This window comes from Coloeus monedula (genome assembly GCF_965178545.1).
Source record: "Coloeus monedula genome assembly, chromosome: 6".
Lineage (NCBI taxonomy): Eukaryota > Metazoa > Chordata > Aves > Passeriformes > Corvidae > Coloeus > Coloeus monedula.
This window is the reverse complement of record NC_138786.1, coordinates 48,411,894-48,433,394: the sequence shown is the minus strand read 5'-3', so window position 1 is coordinate 48,433,394 and position 21,501 is coordinate 48,411,894. Positions and strand designations below refer to the sequence as shown.

The 21,501-nt window shown below is 37.7% G+C and overlaps 1 protein-coding gene across 7 annotated transcripts in view; it reads right to left on the bottom strand.

Moving 5' to 3' along the window:
• DGLUCY (D-glutamate cyclase) overlaps window positions 1-21,501 on the bottom strand; it is a 48,387-nt gene that overhangs the window by 15,163 nt on the left and 11,723 nt on the right. For 3 of the 7 annotated variants that reach the window (XM_082282822.1, XM_082282827.1, XM_082282824.1), the window contains 7 exons: window positions 14,042-14,117; window positions 10,649-10,760; window positions 7,787-7,940; window positions 6,925-7,123; window positions 5,159-5,309; window positions 3,614-3,736; window positions 1,216-1,407 (listed from right to left, as the gene is read on the bottom strand). In XM_082282822.1, the coding sequence (XP_082138948.1) occupies window positions 1,216-1,407; window positions 3,614-3,736; window positions 5,159-5,309; window positions 6,925-7,123; window positions 7,787-7,940; window positions 10,649-10,751 (922 nt within the window). In that variant the 5' untranslated portion in view covers window positions 10,752-10,760; window positions 14,042-14,117. Of the gene's footprint in view, window positions 1-1,215; window positions 1,408-3,613; window positions 3,737-5,158; window positions 5,310-6,924; window positions 7,124-7,786; window positions 7,941-10,648; window positions 10,761-14,041; window positions 14,118-17,391; window positions 17,469-19,667; window positions 19,894-21,501 lie in introns of those variants that run through there. The other 4 variants (XM_082282825.1, XM_082282826.1, XM_082282823.1 and 1 more) reach the window with 4 other exon arrangements.

Below are 21,501 nucleotides of genomic sequence, written 5' to 3'. Positions count from 1 at the left end.
CCTGTCACTTGGAAAAAAGTTCACAGCTCAGTTCTTTCGATTTGCTAGCACTCAAGAAAACCATGAATACCAGCATGATGGGCTCATAGAGATAAGTCTTCACTGTTTTCCAATCTCCTCACATCTTCATCCTTCTCGCTCCCCTCATCCCCACATTTTCCTCTTTTTGTCCTCAGTTTCCCCTTTGGCATTTATCCCTCTGTTCCTCCTAAATAACACACAGGCAATACACAGATAATGGATAGAGAAAAATGTTCAGAACAAAACTTAGCATAAGCAGAATATAAGTCTCAGAGAAGCCGGGTATACTGACTGAGACAAAGTACTGTACTCTCCTTTAGCAATAAAATGAGCTAACTCTTAAGTTAGGTCCTGTATTTCTGCAGAGTGTGGCACTGTGCCAAGCCAACTCCAGAGAGTGGGAAAGGAGAGGCCTTGTGAGTAAAAATAAACAGACCCAAATGTATGCACACGGCCCAAACCCGGAGCTTGGGAGTGCTGGGCGTAAGCTGTTTTCCACTACTGCCTACAGAGGATTTCAGAAAATTTATGGCACACTGAGCTCAGACTTTACAGGACTAACTCAGTGTGTATTTTAGGAATGGTTGCACTACTCAGTTTGCCTTTGCTTCCCTCTCTTCCTTGTACACACAGGCAGCCCTACCTACACAACCAGCCACTACCTTCTGTGGTGACATGGTCACTGATAGATATGTCAGCAGAAATTAAGATAATTCCACCCATCAGAGAGCAGTGTTTGAAAAACACATGCAACTACTAGAATTTTCTGGTAAGAGCACAGTAGTCATGAATATATGTAGAGAAATGTGCTATTTACTCTACAGTGAACACCCATGTAGCTGTTACCAGCAAGCTGAGGTGCCCTGCGCTTTACATACCAATTTCAGTTTTATTCTGTAACAGTTCTTATTCCCTGGGGACTCTCCAGTCTGCTGTAAACATCAGTGCTCCTGTGATGTTTGAGAGCATATAGTCATCAAGATCAGATGAATGGTTTTGGCCAGACTCTGATATTAACTACACTAACAGAAAATATAAGACCTAGTTATATAAACTCACTGCATTCCACAAAGAATTCGTAAAACCACCTTTAGATTCTTACTGTGTTCTTGAATTTTAAATATGTAAAAAGGCAGGTTAGGTGGTATCTACCCCACAACGAGTGCATTAAAGGGAGATAGTTTTTGTTTATACCTGGATCTATTCCAATTAGAGTCTCCAGAGTCTTTATCTTCTGTGCTGCTTCTGCTGACACAATACTGAAATGCAGAGGATCTTGAGAGATGCAGTGGACCTGTGGGACTCCTCCTAAGGATCTGACATTGTCATTCTTCAGGTCGGTAATGAACATGCAGCCAGGAGAATGAGTAAAAGCTAATGGAGCACCTAAAATGAATGAAAAAGCTTCAGTTAAATGTTATTATTGCAACATAATGAATTATCAGGATGATAAAATTTTGAAAAGCTACTTCATATAACAACAGAGTCCCTGCCTGATGACACTTATAAAAATAGGTTATATTTTAAATTTACACTGCAGTAATTAATACACTTTGAGAAAGAAATATATGCCTGTACATCTGAAAATGTTTTCACTTTTAAAAAGTTCACATGGGTGGTTGAGTTTTTTCCACAATGTTCTCTTTGGTCTAAACTTGAGGCAACCTAAGAACAGAACTCTGGTGCCCTCCCAAAAGGTCTGTCATGATGGCGTTTATCTTCCCAAGTCACCATTACACGTGACAGGGCCCTGCTGCCCTGGAGATGGTAAAACACCTGCCTGCCCATGGGAAGCAGTGAATTCATTCCCTGTTTTTCTCTCTTTGAATGCATGGCTTTTGCTTTCCCTAGGAAACTGTCTTTATCTCAACCCATGCATTTTCCAGCTTTTACCCTTCCAATTTTCTCCCCTAAACCACAACCACTGTAAAGTGGCAAAGAGTCATGACAAAAGGGGACCAGTAAGCCTTAGCAAAGGAAATACGAGTAGCCTCTAAAACCCCGGAGAAAAATAAGCTACTTTATACCTGACAGCATAGTAGCTCCCTAAGCTGAAAATATTTCCTGTCTTTATACTGATTCCAGAAGTCTGGATCTAGGTAATACTTGATTTGGCAAAATTGGTACATTGTTAGGTAAATCTCAACTGGTATACTTAAACAAGCAAATCTTCACTTGGTTGGGAGGGTGAAAATAAAGATATTTCTTTACTAAGTATATATGTGCTTGGTTTGAGCTGGATCTGTTGGGACTCTATGGCTAGCAATTTAAAGCACCTGGGGAACATGGTTGTTAAGGTTTACTAGACCTCATCGAACCCTGTGAGCAGACAATTTTTTGTGACAAGCTAGCAGATTCATCTAAAGTATGGGTACTGACAGTATGGCAGACTTTTAACTACCTAGCTGAGAAAGTAGCACAGCAAAATAAAAACTGTCAAAAATTTCCTGGAAGGCACTAATGACAACTCGTTATAATATAGAAAATGGAGAAATAAACAAGAGTGAAAGTCAGTTCCAGGCAAGGGCAGGATAGATAGTCACTTTGGGCAACAGATTGGAGAGACATTTGCAATTTTTTTCTCTCTTTTCCCTACAACAAGGATGCATGAGGAAGATAAATAGGTTTGCTGAAGAATACAGGAAAGAGCAGGATTTTCAGCACGGATTTGGGACTGGAGAAAAGGGATTGTATGTAAGAAAGAAAAAGAAGTCTCTTCTCTTAAAGCTGAACATATTTAGAGCAGGTGTTGAGAGAAGTTCAGACAAACATCTGTAAGAAACCATGAAGATCCTGCAAGGAGAGAAGGACAAAGCAGATGGCCTCCCAAGGCTCTCCCAATTATACTGCCTATGATTGTTAAGCTTCTTTTTCAGTAAAAATGAAAATACATATTTCATTCCACTCTAGTGACTTAGAGAAGTATACAGTACTGTTACTATGGTTTTGTTGCATTTTCTTGCCCTTTGTGCTCATGCCTCCATAAATCACTGCACACAGTGCAGAAACACTCTGTGCAGAGGAGAAAGTTTCATTTATGTAAAGTGTGTCATATTTACTTAATTTTGGAAAAAACTAAAAGCTCAACATTCTCCATGAGACACTTAAGAACTCTTTTCCATGTCAATCAATTTGCTAGCTCTTGACAACATTTTGGAATGATTTTTGGCTTATCTTTATTTTTTTCTCTTTTTTTTTTCTTTTTCCTTTGCTATTGCTTTAATGTAGTACAAAATAATATTTCAAAAGAAAGCAGCTTAAAAATGAATGCCTTTAAACTTCTTGTTTTTTACAATGCTTAAAAAGATGTTTTGATGTTGCCAGAGCTGTAGATTTAAACCTTTAAAATACTCACTCAAAAGTGGTGAAATTTCAGCAGGAATTTTCTTTAAAGTAGAGCTGTATTTCACAACAAAAACTGTCCTGCCAAAGGCTTTTTTGTTGTTTGGTTGGGGTGTTTTTTATCTTACCCTAAAATCAAGCCTGCTAATCGGCCAACTCATCCAGTCTGCTTTTAAAAAAGCAAAATAAAAAAGAGAGAGAGAAAAGAGACTGAAAGATAATTTTAAAAGAGTCTCCAAGCAGCACATACTGCAGTTGATAATTGCTTCTACTCCTGTTACTCCACAGGCCCAAAACACTGGAATATCACCAGGGTGAAGGTGAACTGGATCTCCATAATCTGGTTTAGAAAGATCTTGTATTCCCAGCAGACCTGGAATTGATCAAAAATTAAATCATGAGTGATTCTAATTAAGCAGTACTACTGCAAAGCTGGGGGGTGGACCCCAAACATCATTCAATGACACTGACTTGAGTGCAAGAGTGTCAAGTCTGCCTAAAGTAGAACATTTAGTTTGCCTTTGAGAGCACATTCTCAGAGCCTGAGCTGACTTGATTTCCCTTTTTGTACTTGACAACACCAATAAAAATGTATTTACCTTATTTCTGCAACAAAATACAAGCTAGACATTTATGCTGAGTTTCCAAGATAATATAAATCCTCTGGATAAACAGAAGAATTATATTCGTAGCACTGGCAAACAAGAATGAATGATTGCAATGCAAAATGAGTTCTTTCTAGAACACATTTTCTACTGCTTTAACTTCCTACATTCTTTAGCTAGAAAAATGATCAATCTCTCTTTTCCTCTCTGCCTTAGATAAATACATCTCACTCTTAGCTGACTTTCACTAAATTGTCTTTTATTTTATTCTAACACCTACTTGTAATAATCTGGGTCATTCTAAGCACTTGCTATCTTCCCTTGGTTTTAAATTCTTCAGGTGTTTAAATGTACCACTATCTTTTCTGGAATTAATTTATGTAATTTGTATATATAATAATTTACTCTTTAGTAATGACTTATTACTAGTTCCTCAGACTTAAGTACTCAGATATGTTACTCAAATATATTACTGGAGTGTTGTGTTAACCAAAGACATCTCCTTCCATGCCCTTTCCACGTATGCAGCCCATGACTACCAAACTTCTGACAGCAGGGGGGAATTATTCCTATATATCTTCATATTACAGGTGTTTGTTTGGTTTTGCTCTTATCCACACAGCCTCCTGTCTTATTTTTTTTCCAGTTTTGTTCAAACTAGATTTTAAAAAAAATCTTGTCATAGTTCTATTCATTCTGTCTTAAGTGTTATGCTCACTGTATGCCATCTCAGTATTTTTTAAAATAATGCAGTATTTACTTTCACATTCAACCACTAAGACACAAAACGCATCCACACATACTTTTCCCCATGCTGTCAGTCATTGCCACCCTGTCACTGGAATCTCTGACAGCAAGAAAGTATTCACATATAAATGAAACTGCATACATTTCAGAAAAATGTGATTACACTTTTTTACCAAAACCACCCCTGACATATAACTTACCTACATCCAACAACTATCTTTTATCTAAGAAATCCGTGTGTTCAGCTTACTCAACACCTTGTTTTTTCTTTTTTTTTTCTTCTTTCTTTTTCCTTTTATATTCAGGTTTGTGACCATCAGAAAGGATTAAAACATAATAGATTTAGTGGTACAGGTATTTCAGTCCTACCACTTCCCATGCTTTCCCCCTTCACTTTTATACATAGTCTGGTGTATGAAGAGTGAAAAATGAAAAGCACTGACCAGGGTCACCTATGTGAATTGGTGCTCCATGGGCTTCTTTTAATTCACACGTTGCTAGCACAGCTGCTTCCAACTTGCTTTCAGGAATAGGTCTCATTGTGACTACTAAGTTGCAGTGAAACATAGAAACGCTGTAGCAAGGCACAGATGTCTGGCAGTTCAAAAGAATCCGGTGTTAGCAGGAATATGGAATACTACTTCTAAAATATTAGAATAAATGAATTTAAATCTTTGTGCTGTACTTGAGTTTAGAAAGGCATTCTAACATTCATTTTGAATCCTTTAGAAAAAATTTCTTAGGATCCCGTATTTTTTTCCTTTAAGAGTCCATCATTTAGCTTCATCATATAGATCACTAAAATTTTCAACATCATGCATTTCTTGTTTCTGTGCACACAACAAGGTGAGCTCAGTATATGTTGAATATTATCAGAAAACAATGGTGTGTTCCCTCTACAGAAAGTGAAAAAGCTAATAGAAGATTATTGCACAGCTGCAAATCTTCTTGGACTGAATCTACCCTCTGTACTTGAACACAGCGCCCTGTAACACGCCTGGGTGAGCCACTGCTGATGGCAGTACCCACTTGCACAGAAGCAGCATGCCAGTTCCATCCATACAAAATCTTTCATGCCTCTACAAAGGCTCTGGAATTTATAATCCTCACCAACTGGGAGGCTGAAGCACCTTTTCTATTTAGAAATTTCTATTTAGCAGGTCAGCTTTTTATAAAAAAAAAGCCTGGTATCTGAGTTACAGTAGAACATAAACAAGACATGCAGAGAGCTAGAGCTGTCTAGAAAATGTTCATTTAAAGCCTTTATAATGATAATAATAATAATCACGCCCGTCACTGAAGAAACAAACTGTGCAGTTCTTCACAGCATTAATGTGCTATAAACTATAAAATTTTTCCTAATTCTGAAATGCTAGAGGCAGATACATAGTTCTACTTTTTCTTTAGGCTTGGTAGAAGGACTCACATATGAGATACGTTTGCACCTTCATTTTGACCAGGAGCATAGCACAGATTGTGTAAGAGTAACACTGAAAACAACAATAGCCTTCCTCTAGTAGCACAACATCTGAACTAAAGGAAAAAGGTATGCAGATATGTACTTTAATGTTCTTAGTATTAAGGGGTTTGCTTACTGGAGCCAGAATTACACTAAGACTTCTGTTAACATTAAAATCTACACCATAAACTTTCTGAGCTCAGTCATAATTTTCAGTGCTATGGTAGACACCCCCAAGTCTTTGGGAACATCTTCTGTCCCAGAGGCCTGGTTTTGCAGCAAATGTGCAGTTTAAAGGCTCTACTGTCACAGGAAAAATCCAAAATGTGGCTGTCACGCAGAAGAAACTGCTATGGTCATGGTTTATAAAAGGAATATTCCAACTGCAAGCAGGAGCTGGTATGGAGAGCAGGACACACGTAAAGGCATGGTCAGAATAGTGCATGGATCACTGGGTGACACTGAGAGGGCAAACCAGAAAGAATCCAAATGAAATGGCTGCCACAGGAAATGGGGAAAGCTTTGTCACGAAAAATGAATAAAAAAAGAAGACTGGCCTTGCACTGAAATGAGGCTGGGAATATTTTACTCTGGACTTTCATGCTCTCAGCACTAGCACATGCCTTAAGTTACTATGTAGGTAGAGAAAAACAGTTCTGATTTGAACAATAGGTATATGCACCTAATGTGAATACAGGCAAAACTCACAGGCAAAATTACAATAAAGACTATGTGTGTGCATATACTTACTTTGTACATGCTTACATTACATTTTTGCTCAACGTTTCTTATAGGAATGCCAGCTTTTTGGACTGCTTTTTCAAAAGAGAAGCTGCAGCCTAAATAAAAAGTCACCATGTCCTTGAGTTGTTCAGAATACTCCTTAAGGCTTTTCAGTGATCCAGTACAAGCTCCATGCTCATATTTTCTGTACTGTAGGCAGTCAGTTCTAGTGAAATAAGAAGTTATCACAGCTTTATCACATTTTTTGAAAACAAGGTGCATTGGTTGAATTGACATAAACCCAGTGTGAAACCACAAGATACAGCCTTTTTTTTCTGAGTAATAACGAAACAAACACAGGCAAAACCCCCAGAACACCTTATTCTGCACAAAACCAAGCTGGCAAACACAGCATTTTTTCAGTTTTATAGGTAAAGGCCCCTTATGTGTATCTAGCCTCTGGCTTTCAAAAAATCGGAAGCCGGTTTAAGCCACGTTTTTAGTGTTTACTACAGGAGTACATCTTTCAAATTTCAGAGACTCTGCAAGTATCATGCAGACATCATGGCCATGTTTCTAGTAAAGAAAAGAAATATAAAACACTAATACTGAATTCTGCAGGCTCAGACTGCAAAATATTTTAAAATTACACAAGATTTTGCCTTTGGATTAGAGAAATACTTGTAATAGTGACAATTATCATAACATGTTTCTCAAGAACAGGATGATCAGGCTGTTATATACATGGTTTTCACACAGAGGTATAATTCCAAGAAAAGAACCTTGTTCAAAATGTTCAACAGTGTAAGCAGGCTGTTTCCTGAAACCCTCCTAATCACCACCAGCATTCACTGCAGAATATTGACCAGCAGAAATGGTCTGTAGTTACCTGATATCAGAATCACTACTCAGGGAAGGACATTTCCAATCACCTGGTTGACTTCTGTGCAGCAGTGGCAAGGGTCCATCGTTTGCATAGCAGAATTTCTCAAAGTCATCAGCCAGGGACTTGTGCAAAATCACGACATTGGCCTGTTTATAGCCTTAAATTGTGGAAGGTAGTAATGACTGGTTATTAATTCAGCTTTTTGTTTGTGAAACAGTAACTTTTCTGTATAAATTTCTTTGGATGGTCCAAAGGAAATTTTAGATTCAGAACTCTGTAATTAGATTAAACCTCCTGAAATGTCTTAAAAATCACAGCTGGGCCCACTCTACCTGTGAAGTCATTCATGGCTAAAACAGTTGGCAGACATGGGTAGTAGCAGAATATGAAGACACCATAATTATTAAACATTTCTGTGAATTTATATATAAACATAATTTCTTGTCTAACCCGGGAAATTAGTGTTCTGTAGGAAAATACTTTATTTGCAAATGTTAACCCAGAGCCAAAGAAAGGCTATCACATACCACACTTTCACATTTATTTTTCACAACACCAAGATATAAATTCCTGGTATCTTGTTGTTCGTAGAACATTCTTTAAAATTTCTTGGCTAGGGAATTTTAATGTGGGCTGCAATTAAACAGATACAATTACAGGTCAGGAATAAACTCCTGACTGTTCACTGAATCTCAGTAATTTCCACTCTTTCTAATTTAAAAAAAACCACCTAAAATACACAGAACTGCTACACTTTCTTCACTTGGAAACAGCTTTGATTTAAAAGGTTGTTGACTACTACCATGAAATAGCTTCTAAAGACATTGATATTTTTGGAATGAGTACCACTGAAGAAAGGTCCCATTCATTTATTTAGCATTTATTTTCTTAACAGTAGTAGTTAATACCAATGCCATTTAAATTTTCCTGCATGGAAATATCAGCTGTTCAAATAAGGAGGGGAAATTTGGAGTACAACTGGTCTGGGGTGTATAAACCCAGCAATTAACAGTCCCTAAATTCTGTACTGATACTCTCTTGAAGAGTTATTACTGTCTGATATCAGGCAGGCGAGTAGGAGGCTGCACAGAAGCACTCACTTTCTTAAATACTGCAGTAGTCTGTCATCAAAGAGGCAATAATTTAGTTGAAATCAATAAGCTTCCTTCAAAGGCTGTAGAAACTGAGCCAAATCTTACTCTTGACCAAAGCTAACAAAGAAATCCAAAGATAGAATTCTATTCCTGATGGAAAAATGCAAAGCAAAGGCTGAGGTAAGCATGTATTTGCATACTGAATTTGTCCACAAACTGCTCTCTTGGGAGCAGTCAGCATAAAAATTCATTTTATTACTAGCAAAAGTTACTAAATACAGAAAGAGATTCTTGCTAAATACAGACAAATATTTTTGCTGAATAAACATACTACATTTAGCACTGAATAAAACACTACATTCAGTTACCCCTCAACTTCATTCCCTGCCATCCATGAGAAATCCACAGGCACTTGCTGCTTTGCTGGTTATATTAATGACTTCTTAAAATTATGGGTTTAGTCAGGGTATTCAATTGACAACACCAATTTTCACATACTAGTTACAGATGACAGACTGAATCTGCAGGCAAATATCCTCCTGATAGCTATCCTTACTTTTTGTACAAATGAAATCCATACCTCCTGATGTATTCACTTGCATTGTGGAGTCATTATTATGAATATATTCACAAGCAATGGTAGTGGGGCTGGATGTGCTGACCAACCCAGGCATTAATTCAACACACTCATGTCCCAGTTCAGAGATGTTTAGAAAGAGCTTTTAATTTCTTTGGTGAATGACAATGAGGACAGTAAGAAAGAATTGGATATCAACAACATAAGACAGTTGGTTACAATGGTTCTTTTTGTATAATGAAGCTGTTCATGAACTTGTTTTGTATGTCAATAATACTTCTAAAAATGTTGGAACGAATACATTTGGAACTACTGCAGCAACGAATTCATTAAAAAATTCAGTTGGGGCAAACTGCATATTATTAACATTATAAAATGTCTTCCATTAGTATTTTCAATTTAGGAACTGACAGAAAAGAAAACCACAATTTCAAGACTCACTATGGTTCTACAAAATGACCTTTAACATTTTTTATCGTAGTGCTACTACTGTGCACACAGCTTTGTTGATCAGCTATTTGCCATGGTATTTTTGTTTCTATTACTTTTTGAAGTTGATCAGAACAATGACAGGTTTCTCTGCTTCTGTAGAAGTCCAGCTATGACAGGCAAGACAGAAATTAATCTTCCAGAATGCATTCAGTTATCTGAGTATAAAACTAATTTTTCCCTCCCCCTTTATAATTCCCAGTATTGCTGAGCCAGAAATCTTCACTTTATGCAACAAATGAAGCAGAAAACCACTTCTGTAACTATATGTCTCTAATTCTTCCCCCAAGCATATTTGATGTGCTAAGTAAAGCAAGGTCTCTGTGAAGAACATAGCAGGTCATCTTACAAATGCAATAATAACATGCAAGCAAAGCCAGATTTGCTTAAAGATTTTTCAAATATTTTCTGCATCCATCATTTCTCAGTGACAATTGGAAGCAGAGGGATGCACTGCTAACATTGAAAGCAAAGTCCATGTACATTACTCAGGTAGGATGGTGCATTTTCTCTGCTATATCTTTATGATTTAAAAAACAGTTGGGTGCTTACAAGGTGGTTTCAAAAACTCCCAAGAACATAACATTTTCTTCTGTTTTACTTCAGTGCTTTTGATATTTCTTCAATGCTTCACAAACAAAAAACCACATAGTTATGAATCTAAAATGGAATCACTTTGCACAGAGAGCTGTTAGGCTTACTTACCTTCCGCCATTCCAGAAGTGTTACTAATAGTCAGTCTGTTGCATCGAATTATTCTTCTTAGCACATGGGGAAGGAGAGATTTCAAGCCTCCTGTCAAAAGCATCTCTTCATCCTTAACAGAAAGATAATTATAAATTCAAACACAAAGCACTTTTTCTTTTTTTTTTCACATTTTAAATTCTGATTTTCTGGAGAACTTAGCTTATGTTTCCTCCTTGTGTTCCACCAAAGTTATTATCACTGGGAAATTCTAAGCTGTAACTCAAAAGGGAGATCAAAGTCAAAGGGTTATTTCACTGACATTCTATAACTATATGCAAACTGAATCTTTCAATAGATTAGCTGGAGACATGCACTTTAACCTGTGGGATAAAATGCAAAATTTTGCTGCCGTATAATGTAAGAAACATTTATTTCCTCCCTGATACATATTAATTTTCTAGAATATTCCATTTTCCAGAAGTCACTGTAACTTTAAAATTGCAAAAGCACAAATGGATTAACCTACCAAGCTATAATATGTAATATTACTTTTCTGATCAAAATACTTTTAGACACTTAGCAAGGCAACCTTGTGGTAAAGAGAGAACTATATTCAGAAAATGTCACTGTAATACATTTCACATGTATTACGGTTTTCAAATACTAATTATGCAGAAGTGAATACTCCTGTGGCTATTCTTCCACTGGGAAAGCAAACAGAGATGTTTAAGTCACTTGTCATACAATCTGCAGTAGGTACAGAAATAAGTTTCCTAATTACAATCAATATCTGTCTCTTTTTACTTCTTTTGAAGATTTAAAATGTCATTTTTCTGCAATCCAGACAAAGTTCACACATAGTTTTTCTCTCAACCTGAACTACTAATAACTAAAAAGGGTTTATTATATCACTATCAGGAAAAAGTAAGAGTTAAGCCAGACTAAAATAATAACCTGGCTGCATATGATTTTAACCTTGCTCATTTTTAGGTAAAGAAACTGAACTATCCTCTGGGTAATCAAATTACCAACCTCCAAGTTTTTCTTTAATTCCGAAGAAGCCATTCTTGATGTCATTCATATGAAGTAATAAATATGAGGGAAGCTGTGCTGCTCTTTTTAAAAGATGCTACTAAATTAATGTATAATGAGATGTTACAACCTTCTAGCAAAAGTTAACTTTTCTGTTAAAGGTCCATAGTTTTTGTGCTATAACTATGATAGTACAAAGTTTGTGAGTACACTCTCACAACTGGAGACTGGAGTGGAATAGTGTGAAAATTTATACCTCTGAGCAAGTATTCCACAATTAACTCGAAGAGCAAGTTTTGACTAAAGTCATACTTTTATCTTAGTCTGTCCAATATGTTTCCCAGAGTTTGCAGAGTTTTGAAAGGTTAAGTTAGATGCACTGAAATTTAGAGTAAACTTTGCATCTATCTTAATTCTGAAATCTTTATACAACAGTGTCAGCCAAAAAAAGGTCTTTTTTCTGAACTCCAACTAACTACTTTCTAGCTCTTTTTTGCTGCTTTTATATTATCACTCTGCAGGCTGTAAAAAATAGTCTTCATTACAAAATCATGAACAATTCCAAACACACACTTTAAAGATAACAAGAAGTTGGATATAGAGATGTCGCTGAGCACTAATTCAGGCCTATAAGTATAAATTTAAGATACACTATTCTTAGAGTAAAGAGAATTTCTAACACCATTCTGGAATGATTCATTCAAGAGATTTCAAAGTAAATACAATGATCCTAATAAAACATTCCAGATGTGTTCATTAGATTCTTTCAGATAATTTTTCTTTATTTCTGAGCATCTTTAAAACCATCTAAATCGTCTGTAGGATTGATGGCCTGCTACTGATGAACTCCTAGTTTACTTGGACTTGAAAGACAGTCTGAGTTCAGAAAACTAGTTTGGAACAAAAGCTGTCTTTAGCTCGGTATTTTGTCACAAATACCCTGTTCTGATGTTGGGAAAGCCTGACTGTCCTCTCATAAAGTGTGTGCCCAGCAGCAGAAATGAAAGTACCTATAAGGTTTTATCAGCAAACATTTAGGCCCCTAAAAGTTTTTGGTTCATATGACAGCAAGTGGCTAACAAGCTACAGGACTATGAATACCAGTAATGCTGAAATGTCAGCTGTAGATACCATACAGAAGCACCTGGGCCTGTTGCTCCTACTTGTGAATAAATATATAGTGTTGATGTCTGGTTAGAAAGTGAATAATTTAAACTTTGTATAAGAGCAATGAGACAAAACTCACCTTCCTGTGGTGATTTTATATAATAACAGGGAAAATTCAAGAGGATTAACATTCTGAGTTATAACTTCCGAACACTGTATTTGCTGGACAATATCAGTAATAGATGATGCTATTATTTTTGTTGATTAATTACTAAATTTGGATATACAATAAAAACAGTGAGATGCTCACAGTAAAACCCAGCTTTTGCTATATGACTTGCTCACGAATGGCTGGAAATGCAGTATGCTATTTCTCTAAGCTAGGAGGCATAGTCAGGTTTAGATTCCCCAACCACCTCTAGAACTTCCCGAAAAATCCTTGGAGCTATCATGACCATGTCATGTTTGGAATGACTGGGGAGAAGCACGGAGATAATTAGGATCTTAAAGCATCTTTTCCATTTTGTCCCATCAGAATGCCTTATGAAGTGTACAGACTGACTTCTTGGGGGCCTCAAGCAGCACTCCAAGTAAACAGTCTGAGACAGTGGTTAATCAGTTAGCAGGATCTGTGCCTTGGCAGAGGTTTCTTAATTGCTTTCACTTTGTTCTGAGATAGTTTCAGATAATCATAGTATCAGTTACCTCGTGGGGGTATGTTGGATCATGACACAAATAAAGACAACATGCAGGGTTGTTAAAAAGGGCTTAAGAGAAGAGGGTGACAGAGCTTTCAAGATGGCTGTTGTGCCTGAAGGCATCCTATGTGCTGTGCCCCCAAAGAGACCCTAAGATCTGGCTTTCCAGTGTTGTCTTTAATGGAATTAACATCTAAAGCAGACCAGATAGAATCCTGTGTAAATGGCATTTGAAAATCAGGTCATTGACTGGCTTCATGACAAATTACATACTTAAAGCACCCAGTCTGAAAAAAGACCTTTTTCTAAGTCATGCTGCTCACATCAGACTCCCTGACTTCCAACACCAACAACCAATATAGTAAAGCTTCATAGCACTGAAGCATCAAGTTTGGTCTTGATGAATACTTTCTTAAACATTTGGTTCCACATTAGAAGCACAATAAATGCTTTTCTTTTTAGAGTTTTCATGAAGATTCAATACATTTCAATTATATCTTGAGTTTTACACACTGAACTTAAATGAATAAGTATTAAAGTACATTGCTGTCTGAGACATTAAGATGGCACTTACCCACTACTGATTTGTGGGCACTACCATATCCTGGCCTGCACTTCCAGATCTTGACAAGGATGATGAAACTTCAAAGCTGGAAAGAGATGAAAATGATGTAAGGAGCTATGTGATCAGGTGGTGATGAGAGGATAGCTTATGCAAGATCAGTAGTTCAGAATAATGAATCAATTTGTCAGAAACAATATTGTATTGAAATGACATTATATTATAAAGATATAGATAAATATTCAAGAAAAAACCTCTTCTTTGCATCAAAGTGGCAGTCAAAGTACAGTTTGGTAAAAGTTCTAAACGGATCTGGTTTTAATAAGTAACACAAAATTGTGAGTTGACATCTTCATTCAGTAAATATTTGTGCAGCACCACTTCAGTAGAGTTAAGCGGATACACACTATCTGATTAATTTGGCCCAGATGATTTTCAAAATATCTCATCGCCCAGACAATAACAATTTTCAAGAAAGCCAGATTTGGAGGGCAAATATTTTTTTATTTGAAATTGTGATCCCTGGTTGCCCTATGAAGTTTTAAGTCATTAACCATTTCTACATGCTGTTGTCAGAGCACTAGTTGAACACGGGTGGCTGAGTGGAAAGATGTGCTGATCTTTGCTGAGGTGACTGGAACAGAACTGGTCCTAAGCCTCATTTTCATAACTGATTGTAAAGAATATGCTCTACTTCTCCCAAACTCCACAACTCATGCAAGGAAAAAGGCATGTTGAGAGGAAGACATGAAGCAAGAAAAATGTAGTTCCAGACAAGATTTAATAAAGAGATTGCCCCGTGTTTCAGGTGACTTACATGATGGACAGAGTAGCCTCTTTGCATCTCCCAGGCTATTCCTTATTTTCTTCCTCTTTGTCTACAGTGCACCTCTATCTCTGCATCTTTTGCTCCCTGAGCTCAGACCCCCATCTCCATAACTCCAAGCTAGGCTGACCTTTGTAGTACTTGCTTCCTTGGTTTATCTGACTGCATCCACTGGCAATATTGGAGTTTGGATGCCTTGTCTCCTCTCACTAGCTCTTTTAAATTTATATACTTGCTGTATCTCTCAGTTGTACCTTAACCTCTCAACTTTTAATCTTAAATGAGCTTTTCCTCTTCCCAGTGTGAGACAAAATAGTCTAACATCAGAAATCATAATACACAATAAATTCACAAATGTTTGCCCAGACTTGTAAGATTTAGACTCCTCTGACCCTACTATACTCATATATGTATATGTATCTGTATCTATATATACACCTTTTAATGTTACAGACAGGCTTGGCTTAAGCATAGTTTTTCTAATTATTTCCTTCTTAATTTTTGACAGTGGAACCACCAACCAGCCCTACAAAATTATATATCTTACAAGATACAGTTTATAAAACAGTTTTACAATCTGCAGAACATAAGCTCTTTATAGAAAAAGAAGGAAGAGCAGTAAGTGAAACATTTTATATTACCTTAGAGCTTTCAAAATGAAAAAGTGAACCTGTAAATTTTGCAGATATTTAAATATGAGCATAGATTCTTTACAGGCCCACATTGTAAATTATTAATTACCCAAGAAAATGGAAAAATGTCATTTAAGTGTCAGAAAGATTACACTTTGAGATGCAGTGGGTGGGTCCATACTGCTGTGCTAAACCACACCAGATAAAAACGAATCAAGAAATTATGTAATAACACAAAGGATTAAAACATTCTTCAGAAGTGTCAGTGTGACTACTTTGCTTTCACACATATCAAGTAAATTAATGAAATAGAAGTAAAAACCTAGCATTTATGTGGTTTCAAAAATGGAACACATGAGAATACACAACCTGTAAAAAGTATGGGTGGTAAAGGTAATAAAAAGGTCTGAACACTGCAAAGCAGTTAACACCAGATTCTGATGTTACATATTACAGGTCTGTTTCTCCAGTGGCACTCATAGACTAATTAAGAATATGGTTTAATGCAGTGTAATCTAGAGACTTGCTTGCAAGGAGCCCAAAGACTCTTATGAAATACAGCCTTGCACAGTTTATATCACTTTTGTCCTATTTTCAGTTTAAAGTTTGATAAGAAGAATGGGTGGTGGCATTTACGGGATCATGAGCCAAAGAAGTGCAAGGGTCACTACTTAAAACTGCTGGGCAGGTTTTTTTAGATATTGTCACGCAGATACCTTACCCAAAGCTACTGCTGCACGAACAGGAACAGCAGGGTAACCTGAAACATGAGCCAGCCCATGGGCTGCCTTTACCAATACATAATGGAAAGTAATCTAAACTAATTATAATCTAACAAACTCTTTGTGTGCTATGCCTTGCCCTAGTATGAATATGGTTACAGAGGCTTGTTAATGTAAACACACTTTAAATGACCTGCTGTTTAATCATCAAGCTGATTTGAAATTCTGCCAGAAGACTTCTATGAAAAGCACAAGCTTCTCTGCAAATTTAGTCCATTTGATTTTCCAACAGGGTCTCTCAGTTACACGTGTGATCTTTTATTTGAAGAATCAATTAATGATCACTTTTCTTCCTATCTGCTATGAATCATTTCAAAGCACAGAAGTTCTTTGTGTATCATTCCAAAAGGGGAGTGCGTTGTGTATTTTCAGACAGCGGTTCATCTGGAAAATTACTATTTAACTTTACATTTGAAACATAAGGTATTTGCATTTGAAGTTTTTGCACCTTTAGACGAGGGCTGCAAATGGAAATTTAAATTAGCTTCCATTAGTGTTCTGTCTGCTGCTTAAAGCAGCCAGCCTATACTTGAGATCTGCAGATGATGTCAGGATGAGAAATTGATGATAGAATCAATGTATCTTTGATGTAATCTTGTTTATTTGCAAAAAAGGTACACAACATCTAGTTTCTCTCAGTATATTAAGAACAAATAACAGAAAGCAATTACCGGTTTCAAAGCAGCAATTTCAGACAGCACTGTATGCTACTGTGACCACTGCATTGGTATTACTTTACACTCAGCTTCTGTTCTGGGACAAAATAAATTGTTTCTCAGGTGGAGAAATATGGGGAGTGACTAGAGAATAGTTCACATCGGGGCCCTGCCCTTGCATGGGCACAACCTATGCAAGATCCCAGTTGTTCAGGCTTTATTATCCTGCAAAGGATGAGGCCTCATGACTTCACACACCCTTCCAACCCCTTGGGTCATAGCCTAATACCCACATTCCTGCCTCATCACCTTAAAAATACACATGACCAACAAGTTTTAAAACAGCCACCTCATTTCCATGCACCTTCGGCAAGATACAGTATACACCTACGAGGAGACTAGGAAATTCATCAAGATTTAAAACTGCTACTTTCATGCCTTTGACTTTGCTGACAGGAATACTCACCAGCTGTAGTAAGAAGAGACTACAGATGATCCACCAAAGGTTGTTTTCACATAAGATGACAAGATACGCTTATTCAGCTTCAAGAAATTGAAAAAGAACATGAGGACATGAGGGTGGTATTTAAATATTGTTTCCCTACCTATGCTGAGCTACAGATCTTTAGAATTGCTCCACAATTCTCTGGGCTGGGTCCAGATACCAGTTCTCTAACTTGGGCTCTTCTGGCACCAAGACAGCCCAAGAATGCAGGAGGACCTTGCTGCAGGCCACCAGTGCCAGTGTCTCCCATGCCCCTGTGGCAGCACTGGCCAGCTAACAGTGCCCTGCACACAGCAGCCAAGGTGACAGGTATTGGCTGGAAAAAAACCTCCTGAAGTGAGAAAAATCTTCCTTTCCAGTCTTACTCAGGAGAAAAGAAAGTGGAACTCCCTAGGACAAAGTACAGTGACTTGTACTGCTTTGTTGGCAAGGCAGCAGCCACAGGTGCTTATTTTGATAAGAACATATGTCACCACCTAGGTTACACCCAGTCACGTCATGCACGGTCACAGGGCTGATGGAGTGCTCATTCCTACCAAGGAATTCCATCTGAAGGTAAGCAGGTAAGTGATGTTCTGCTACCTACGCACCATAAAAATAGAACCATGCTCCCAAAAAACGTGCCATGCTCCTGCTGTCAGGTCATTCAGGCTCCCTCCAGGATTATGCCATTCCTTTTGTGTTGATGTGTCTGCCAGCAGGTGCTGTCACTGCACCCACTGCTGCTCACCAAGCAGTTCTCAGCGATGGTCACTAAAGAAATGATTGCGGCCCATGTGTTTACACAAAGTTAGTGTCCTTGAGGTGCATGTGTGTCAGTAGGCTGTGTCTGGGGAACCTCCAGGGAACTGTACCTCTCTAAACTACCAAGAACAAAAACCTCTGCCTCTACATATACCTGTAATGAAGAGATACTAAGTTTCATTGTTCCACTGCTTCCTTCAGCTCTTAGACCAAGAAGAACAGCTCAAAAGGACCAACCATCATTTCCCTGACAAACTTCCTGGCTTAAGTAGTGCTATAGGGATAACCAGATTAATCTGTGGCAGGATCTCCAAGAATACCTCACTTCAACTTTCAGGAATAAGTATAGGTAAATTGCTGTTAGCAACTGTGCTATGTGATAGCAAATGGTCTGCATTTGGACTGTTATTTTGTTTTGGAGCATCCACACTGCCCCTGTAATAAATGTTAATTTTCATCAAGGATACCTGGACAACTCTGCTCTGCAGCATCCATTCTAACTTGAAAGGCTCCAAGTCATGGAGAAACTATGGCTGCATTACTATGCTTTCATTAATGTGTACCTGACAACTGTGGTATTATGTGGTGACTGTAGTTGTCATGATGATCTGGAAACGGCCCTCAATGGTCTGTTTGGTGCAGCCAGGGACCTGCAGACACATTTCCCCTCTATCTGCAAGAGCTTAGGGCATGTTTGATCAACACTTAGTAGAGCAGTACAATGAAAAGGACAATGAGCAGTGCTATTAGTAATTAGACATATACTCTAAGGCTGACAATATCACAGTCCATTTGGAGAAGAGAGTGCTGCTTTGTCCCTAATGAAGATGCCCAAGTTCTAAATCCCACAGGCATTACATACTTATTTGATAGACTGCATCACAGACCCAATAAATGATGAGTGATAATCTTTAACATCCCTGAACTTGTGAACAAGAACTTGTAGTATGAATGAGTTATAATTGTGAACAGTCAAAGCCCCTTGTGGTGGGCCTGAATGAAGATCTGTACATCATTCCTAACTCTTCTTCCCCTGCCTATACAGAGAAACTATGAAACTCTACAGCACATGAATCTTTGAGGACCTCAGCTGGGCAGTAATGTGGGTGATGGAAGACCTGGATGATGTGGCAGTTCAACCAAGCAAATGAGTGTTGCTGACCTGATCGTCCAGTCATCTGCAGGAACCAGGAATTAACTAATTCTATAGGCAAATGGCAATCACGCTGACCATGGGAAGAGACATTCTGCAAGTGGTGTGTTGATGCTGCAGAGTACCAACAGTTGCCTTCACCATTTCTGAACTCAAAACAGTCATTCAAGACCAGTATATGATGTAATTGCCCTGGGCAACTGTCCTCATCCACCACAGCAAGCCTTGGCAAAGCACGGAATGCTACACCACAGCCATAGGCTACCACAGTGCCTTCTGCCTAGAAGAAAGGTAGGCTTGAACTGAAGCATTGTGTTCTGAAAAGGAAATTCCCAATTACCTTACACTTTTAAACTGAAAGAAAGGATACAGGCCCTTATTGAACTGTCCTGGGCAGCCTGACCCCACAGCATGTGGGTGTTTCTGATGCAGTCACTCTGTTATGGCACCCTTGGGGCATCACCGCTGGTGGCAGCAGCACTGTGGCTGTGCAGTGAATGCAATGGAGCAGCTCAGGAGATCTGCTCTGCTGTTGATCCCAGCACAGGCCATGTGAAGAACTTCACATCTAAGTTCCTGGTGACAGATTAGACAGATTAGATCAGGTATCAGTTGACTACACTGTCTCACTCTGCAGCTATTCAGTGCCTTACACAATCATACACAGTGTTCCATGCAGTTACAGCAGGCATAGTGAACATCTCAAACTGCCGTGTTCATAAGCAGTATCAGCAAAGAACCCAAGATGTTGAAAAAATGCAATTACCTTTCTAGCTCATAGAGTCAATCCTGAAATTTTACCACTTTTCTCTATGTTCCATGGGTAGAGTAAGATCTGTACACATATCACGCTCAAACCTTTTATCACCATTAAAACATTTTTTTAAAAGGCAGTTTGGTGTTAAAAGAGATGACTCATAATGCTGCAGCATCAGTTAGCTGGCTTGAAAGGGATGCTAATGTCATAATTTTGATTTTCATTACCAAGAATAAGAAGGTAAGGGCTGAAAATGTTTTACACACCTATCACCTCATTTTATATTTTAAAGATATAAATAAACTACAGTCATTGGTATCTTGGTGTGCTCTAATTCAAAAATTGAGCCTGTATTTTGTATAGAAGCAACCCAAAACAAAAATTTAAGTTCTTACTATTATTGTTTTCTTTTAGAGTTTTGTTCCCAGATATGGTAGAGGTAAATATGCATAAAACCTTACCACAGAGCTTACAGCTTAAGGACTCAAACCTATAGTACTTCTATGAATAAAAGCAAAAGAGATAAACAGATAATTAGTCCCATCGAGTTCAAGGACAGATGAAGTGCTTAAACATTTGCTGCATTGTACTTCAGCTGCATACATGTTTGAATACAAGCCATATACTATATGCTGATCTAAGCAAAGAAAGATGTGACAGAAAAGTTAGCATAAAGACAGAAAAATATATAAGCAATACAACTGCTTTTTATAAGCACATGTATGAAACAAGCTAACCACCTTGATATAAGTTGTAACTAGTATTGATGAACCATACAGTTCAGAAATAAGGTTTAGCTCTGTTTTTGTCTTCTTAGCAACCATTGATCCTTTTTCCTGGTTTCTGTACACATGCCAGATAGGAAATGGTAATAATGTACCTTAAAATTCCATATCTCACATTTGGAATTTGATAGGACAAAGGGTAATATCTTCAAACTGGAAGAGGGTAGGGTTAGGTTAGATACTGAAACGAAATTCTTTCCTGAGAGGGTGGTGAAGCACCAACCCAGGCTGCCCATCTCTGGAAGTGCTCAAGGCTGGTTTGGAAGGGGCTTTGAGTAACCTGGTCTAGTGGAAAGTGTTCCTGCCCATGGTAGAGGGATTTGAACTAGATGATTTTCCAGGTCCCTTCCAAACCATTCTATGATATTCCTATTTACAAAGCACTTTTTAAGAGTAACCATTTTTGTTCTTGGACTTTTTTTCACATAACTTATTATATATCCTAAATCTGGGGAGTGTGCTAAGTTTTGGTTTATTTTGTTTTCAAATGAGAAAAGACTCTTGGCTCATTTGAGCATTAGCTTTTGATCTGACTGAATTTTCCTCCTTCTCTGAAATGGATTTTCAATTTACATTACATCATAGTGCCTGAACAGTTTCATGGTACAGTTAATATATACATGAAGTCCAAA